This window comes from Daktulosphaira vitifoliae, unplaced genomic scaffold (genome assembly GCF_025091365.1).
Source record: "Daktulosphaira vitifoliae isolate Bord-2020 unplaced genomic scaffold, ASM2509136v1 Scaffold_3, whole genome shotgun sequence".
NCBI classification, from domain to species: domain Eukaryota; kingdom Metazoa; phylum Arthropoda; class Insecta; order Hemiptera; family Phylloxeridae; genus Daktulosphaira; species Daktulosphaira vitifoliae.
The window spans coordinates 41,984,678-41,992,048 of NW_026099574.1; the positions used below are offsets into that span (position 1 = coordinate 41,984,678).

A 7,371-nucleotide genomic window follows, 5' to 3' on the forward strand; every position below is an offset into this window, starting at 1 on the left:
AAAAATTGTTTTTTATACTTGTGAAATGAGTTTGATAAGTAATTATACTGAATATTGGTTTAATGTATATCAAGAGTTTATTATTAATTCAAACCGAATATAATTTTTCCTATTAAAACTTTACTAGAACTGAACTAAGATATAATTTTTTTTCTTTTTAAGTTGAGAAAATAAAACAATCACAAGATTGTAATAAATACTTTGAGCTAATTATTTTAAACTTTATTACAATAGGATTAATAGAAGTTATCCGTTAGTTTTACATGGTTTTTTTGTTATTTAATTACCTAAATTAAAAATAAAACCAAGCGACACTTCAGTGAAATTTTAATACAATTTGATTGATCACGCTAAAGTGAAATTTCATTTATTGAGTCCAAAGTTTAGTGAAGGAGGCGAAATACGGAATATCACTTAATTAATCGTAACAAAAATTAAATCAATACTGTATATAATAAATGTTTTTTGGTAGTATTTATGGGTATAACATAGAGTTATACATAGTCATGAGTTCGTAGATACCTTAATATTATTGTTAATAATATAAATGACTTTAAAAATAGTTCAAAATCATCGAAAATATATTTGAAAGACGTTCAAATAAGAACGTGCGTTAATGAATGATGTTTTTTGAATACTGTATTCATTAACAGCTATTTTAACCTTCCGAGCTTTATTAAATATTATGACAATTTGAATGAATATAGGTATCACAGGTGTATATTACAATATGGAATATATCTGTGTGAGCTATGTCATCTTTGATATTAGAGCATAAAAATTACATAAAATTTTCTTATCATTAATAATCATTTTAATGTTATCTCTAGTTTTAGTAAACACAACTAGTTTCATGATCATTATGTCTTTTTAGAGATATTGAAAGACGCCATATTGGTTTAATCACAGAAAATTTTTGTTAGTAACTAGTAGTTTTACATTACTAGCAGAAGATTGTCGAGCCTAATTAAATTTTAGTTCAGTATCGTTAATTTTTTTTAAAATGAACACGGTCTTAGTGTATATTTTGGGATCTAAATTATTAAAATCATTCAAATGTTAATTGTAATTCTGTAAATATTGAATTGTGCTTCCTTGTGTCAAATTTCCTGGAATAACCTATTTTGCGTATTTTACACATATTCTTCAACCTAATTTGCCATCTGGAACTGAATATATTCTAAGTGTTGTAAATTATTAGTTTACAATACCTAATTTCGTGCAGTTAACACTCATAAGTAAGACTGATAAATATATTTAAGTTTTATAGGTACTAAGTAATTAAATAATAAACAAATTATGTAGTATTTAAAAACATATAGAAATAGATTTCATTAGTTCTAATAATGAATTTAGATTTGTAAAATATTTTATAAAGAATTTTGGTAAATTTCACTAAATTTGTATTTTGTAAGCAAAAATCAAATGTTCCATTACAGGTGTTAGTAAGACATAAAATTAAAAGAAAAAAATTATAGTCGGAGGCTATCTTTCTTGAGAAATTATTTAATGTAAATATCTTTCATAGCTATACTAATTTAAAAGTACATATTACAATAAATTAATTATAGTGCATTAATTGCTTACAAATTATAACAAAAGTGTATATATGTATTATATCTTCTTATTCGTTTTCTTATCCCGATTACTTGGGGTTGGTTACCCTTATTTTAAACTTTCATTTGATACAATCTCCCTCATCATCTATACACATATTAACCATCATATTGCATTTAATAAAATCCCTCCATCTATCTTTTGTTCTTCCTTCAACATTCATTTCTAAAACTGTTCTTAACGCATCCGATTCCTCTCTCCTAATAACATGACCAAATCATCTTAGTCTACTTTCTCTCATCTTATTCACAATTGATGCTATGCCTATACTTCCTCTTATATGCTCGTTCCTTATCCTATTTTCTTTAGTGACTCCACTCATCTGTTTATGCATTCTCATCTCTGCTGCACTCATTCTCTGGTCTATTCTCTTGTCAACTGCCCAAAATTTTGAACCATACGTAATAGCTATGGTATTGTTCTAGACCACATAAAGTTTCTTTGAATATTTACCTAATTAATTTATACATCAGTAAAATTGTAAGAATTGTAGTATATTATGTACATTATAATAATGTTATATAATTTATTGTGTTGAAAATGAAATTATTGGTTTTAATTAACAAGCAATTGTATTTTATTGAGATATATGTGTAAATTTTTTTTTAACTTCATTAATAACATTTTTTTTTTTAACCGAAATAAAAAAAATTATTTATCTTTGTATATTAATATTAAATGGACAATATAAAATTAATGTTATGCTCTTTAAAAAATAATAATTTTGCTTACTTATTGTGTTGTTATACTGAAATTTTATAGGTTTTCTGTTACAGTTTATTCAATCAATAATACAAATTAGAAATTCTATTAAATAGATAATTAACTTTATAAGTTTTTTCATCAGACATGAAAATGGTGTTGTCTCAAAGACAGAGAGAAGAATTGTAAGTCTAAATTCCATCATACTTATGTCATTTAATTTTATAAAATTGTTACATGAAAAATATAATTTTTTGGTAAAATTTAACCAAAAAGATTATTAATGCTGTCATAAGAGTTATTAATATTTGCTACATTTATATTAGTTTCTGATACAAATATATATTTTGAGTTATAAAATGTTTTTAAAGTACTTAGGCTTCTTTAATCTTATTTGGATTATTCATGTTAAACAACTTTGTAAATGTTCCATTTATTAATTCATAATTTATTGACATAATTTTTCGTTTTAGAAATAAAGCAATAGCTGATTACTTAAGTAGTAACAATTATAACAATGCTTTGGAAGGTTTAAAACAGGATACAGATATGCCAGGAGAAGTCGAAAATAAATATGGTGGCTTATTAGAAAAAAAATGGACGTCTGTAATTAGATTGCAAAAAAAAGTAAGCATTTTATGAATTCCTAAAATATAGTTTTATTGATTAAAATAAAAGTCATTTATTACTGTTAAAGTTTTAATGTTCAGAAAAGTGTAAAGAAAACAATAAATTAATAAACAAATAATATTACCAAATCTACGATAAAATTATATGACTACTTAGCCATGTAATTTTATAAATGTAGAGCTGTTAGGTTTTCACATGGGTTAGAACAAACTGTAGGAAAACATTTTTCAGCATTTCATTATTTTTCCTATCTTTAACAGCTGTTTGGTGATAATTCTCTTCAAGAGTATTATCCAAACTCGTAGATTAATCACTTAAAGGCTTACAGAAAAAAGATTCTATATGAATATATATATACAAACATGGTGTCTAACAATGTTCTGACAAATTTACATACTTTTTTTATGGCAAATTGTCAAAAAATTGTGTGGGACACTATATAGTATTAATTTACAGTGTTATTATATATATAAAAAAAAAATACATATAAAAATCTAGATAAAATAAAAATAATAATAAAAAAAATAAAATTTGTTATTTCATCATGCACTTTATGGTTTAAGGTCAGTGAATTAGAATCAAAACTTTCTGAATATGAAAAAGAAATAAGTTCTGGTGCACCTAAAAGGGCTTTGCGTTCACCAAGTGATTGGATACCAAGAGCGCCAGAAACTCATTGTTTGACTGGGCATAGAGAAACTGTGATAAAAGTTATATTTCACCCAGTTTTTAATATTCTTGTTTCTGCAAGTGAAGATGCTACAATAAAAAGTTGGGATTATGAGACTGGTGAATATGAAAGAACATTAAAAGGCCATACAGAAGCCATTCAAGATATTGCATTTGATGAAAATGGCAAATTATTAGGTTTGTCTTTGTAAAAATTTTCATATTTTTCCATTTGCATTCTAAATACATTAAATTAGATTTGCATTTTTAATATAAATTATTGAAATATATATACTGTATTACTTATGAAATTATTTATTTTATTGTGTATGGTTAAGATTTTGCATTTTTTTTTTGTCTGTAAAGTATAAATAGAGAACATTGTAATTGAATAGACATCTTGTATTCTTATATATCTTCTGTAAATTTTGTTAAAAAATTCATGTATAGTTTTTATATGTTATGCAAAAAGAATATGGTATTACTAGATATTTGAATACAAGTGAAACTTCTCTTATAATTTAGCTTTAATTGGAATAAAACTTTTTAGAAAGATGATAAATATGTAGAGTTTAATAAGAGAGAAAATTTTCACTAGAAGTATTTTTCAAAATCACTAGAAGTGATTTTAATCACTGTCAAATATCATTATACTTGATCCAACTATGCCACATCCCCACTGTGCTGGGTTTTTTTTAATATAAAATTTTGAATTTTAATAAAATTATGCATTCTTATTTTAATATTCCAGTGTCGTGTAGTGCTGATATGAGCATAAAGTTATGGGATTTTAGCCAAACATATGAATGCATTAGAACTATGCAAGGTCATGAACACAGTGTATCTGGAGTGTGTTTTCTTAAAGGTGGAGATTTCATAGTGTCTTCGTCTAGAGATAAAACTATTAAAATGTGGGAAGTTAATACAGGGTATGTTGGTGAACTAAAATGTCAAATGTTCAAATATATCATTTTGTTAAATATTTTTTATTGTTTTAGTTATTGTGTTAAGACATTTACTGGCCACCGTGAGTGGGTTAGAAAAGTAAAAGTTTCTCCTTGTGGACAGTTACTAGCATCGTGTTCTAATGATCATACTGTTAAAGTTTGGATAATTGCAGCTACTCAATGCAAAGTATGTATCATTAAATAAATTCATATTCACATAAATATTTATAAGTCCAAAGTACATTGATTGAAATTTATCAGGCAGATTTAAGGGGTCATGAACATGTTGTCGAATGCATAGCGTGGGCACCTGCTGCTGCATCATCAGCTATTAATGAAGGTGCTGGAGTAGATAAAAAAAAAAATGGATATGAAGGCCCTTTTATTATTTCTGGTTCAAGAGATAAATCAATAAAAGTATTTTTGATACAAATGTCAATATTGTAAAGACTAACTATACATTTCATAATTTAGATGTGGGATGTAGCTTCACGTTCGTGTTTATTTACCTTAGTTGGTCATGATAATTGGGTACGTAGTTTAGTTTTCCACCCTGGAGGCAAATATGTAATATCTGCAAGTGATGATAAAACACTTAGAATTTGGGATTTAGCAAATAAACGAAATATGAAAACTTTATTAGCACACAGTCATTTTTGTACTACTGTAGGTATGTAGAATATAATACATTATGCAAGAATTGAAAATGTTATTTTTCAAAAATTACACTTTATTTTTTTAATGCAACAATTTTGAATATTATAGAATTTTTTTCCATGTACAAGATTATATTATATTAGATTAGATAGTTTTAAAATAATTATATAAACAAATTTTATTCATAATTTATTAATTAAATCGAAACTTCTCGAATGTCTTTCATCTCTGATCTAATGTATACTATTAAAATTTGATACTTTTATAATAAAATAGTATTTAAATTATGTATATATTTCTTTAGTTGATTGAATTATTTAGTTATAATTGAAAAACTGTAAAAAGAAGATAACTCAATTTTTTTATTTTAATCATATTTAATCATAATTCTAAATTAAGACTAAAATATGAAAAACACAATATTAGAGAAGAGTAGTTACAATAAATAGTATTTATTTAATTTTAATTTTTTAATTAATTAGTATAGTATTATTTCAGTTTTGAGATATATAGGCAGGTATTATTGTATAAAATATATATACATTTTTTTTTATTCTAATATCTTATTTTAAAAGTTTTTTATTATAATTCTGCAATCATTTGTATGTGAAGACTTATGGATTTATCTATTGACATTATTTTTAAAATATACATTTAATGTTAATAGAATATTTGAATTGAGTAGTTAAAACATATTTTTTATAGCATTATTTATTTCAGATTTTCATCGATCACAGCCTTGTGTTATCACTGGTAGCGTGGATAAGACTATTAAAGTTTGGGATTGTCGCTGATCAGGAAACTCAGTAATGTAAAAAATGCCTTGCTATTCTAAATCTAAACAATATCTCCACTTCAATAATTCAGTTTAAGTTTACATTTCTAGTCTATTATAGAAGTAAAGGTGATATTGATGCCCAACTTTTATTGTTTATGTAAAAGTAACACTGCTTTATTTTTTATTATTACTATTATTATAATTATATATTTTTTGATTATTTATATTTGTAGAAAATCATTTACTTCTTAATAATTTATAGGTATGTGTAATTTTAATATCTCCCCTAAACTACTGATTAAAGTTCATGAATAAAGTATTAGGTTTTAATTTAAATAAATATTTTACATACTTCTTTATCTTATTCGTTTTGACAACGGTGAATAATTTGTTTATCTTTTACTTATTTTAATCAAATACTTATAAATTATTATAAAATTGTTTTGTATTAAATTCACATTTTTACATTTATGTTTTAACAAATTAAAAAAAAAATTCTTTACAAATTTGTATTTGGCTGGAATTGAAAACATTATTTTTTCAAAAATTACATTTTATTTAATAAATCCAACAATTTTGAATATCATAGATTTTTTTTTCAATATTAAATGGTTAAGATGGTTTTAAAGCATTCAAGTGAAAAAAAGTTTGAAATAGATTTTTAATTTAACTATAGACTTATTCAATTTTATTTATGTATTAAAAAATGTTTAATTTATTGTAATATCTAAAACCAAAAAACAAAAAAATGTTTTCACATAGAGATCCTTGAAATGAGATTATATGAATGTTGTGATGTGTTAATTAGATTAAACAATGTTATGGATGATATCAAAATAGTTCATACATTTTCATTAAAGTTTAATTCTATTGTTTTAAACATCTTTTTCAACAAATTTGAGGAATATTTAAATAGTATTTTAATACTAATTAATTGAAGTATTTTTGTAATTTGAAAAATTATTTTTTTTGTAATTTTGCCTATGGACTAGTAGAATTGGATGTAATATAATAACATTTTTTTCTAATGTAATCAATTAGAACCACTCAAACCTATATGACCTCAGATTTTAGTTAACTGAAAACAGGGGTGGATCAAAAATTCAGTTTGCAATTCAAGAGAAAAGTAATTGATAAACATTAGATTTTTGACTATAAATTATAGTCTAGTTTTTAGTATTTTTAGATATCTAAAAATACTAAAAATTTAGTTTTTCTAAATTGTTTTAGATTAAAATTATAATAATATTTGTATGCCTTAATGTTGCAATTATTTTAGCACATTTGATTAGGACTTGGTTTCTGTTGATTATAAATTACAACAATTGAACCATATATTTGAAAAACAATTCTTAGTTATAAATTAAAAAA

At 23.9% G+C, this 7,371-nt stretch overlaps 1 protein-coding gene across 2 annotated transcripts; it reads left to right on the forward strand.

The window, feature by feature from the left end:
• The first annotated feature begins 902 nt into the window (after positions 1 to 902).
• LOC126900987 (lissencephaly-1 homolog) lies at positions 903 to 6,224 on the forward strand. Of its 2 annotated transcripts, none has more exons than XM_050677066.1 (9): positions 903 to 1,238; positions 2,380 to 2,504; positions 2,793 to 2,946; positions 3,513 to 3,816; positions 4,370 to 4,547; positions 4,617 to 4,752; positions 4,827 to 4,982; positions 5,040 to 5,235; positions 5,943 to 6,224. In XM_050677066.1, the coding sequence occupies exons 2-9, from the start codon at positions 2,467 to 2,469 to the stop codon at positions 6,014 to 6,016; spliced, it is 1,236 nt and encodes a 411-aa protein (XP_050533023.1). In that variant the 5' UTR covers positions 903 to 1,238; positions 2,380 to 2,466; the 3' UTR covers positions 6,017 to 6,224. The 2 variants fall into 2 exon arrangements, with proteins under 2 accessions (XP_050533023.1, XP_050533024.1); XM_050677067.1 differs by having other exon boundaries at positions 2,394 to 2,504.
• The last annotated feature ends 1,147 nt before the right edge of the window (positions 6,225 to 7,371 follow it).

Coding starts and splice junctions, on each gene's coding strand:
- LOC126900987 (XM_050677066.1), top strand. CDS start 2,467: ATGAAAATGGTGTTGTCTCAAAGACAGAGAGAAGAATT. Junction 2,505..2,792: donor CAAAGACAGAGAGAAGAATT/GTAAGTCTAAAT, acceptor TTTTCGTTTTAG/AAATAAAGCAATAGCTGATT. Junction 2,947..3,512: donor TAATTAGATTGCAAAAAAAA/GTAAGCATTTTA, acceptor TTATGGTTTAAG/GTCAGTGAATTAGAATCAAA.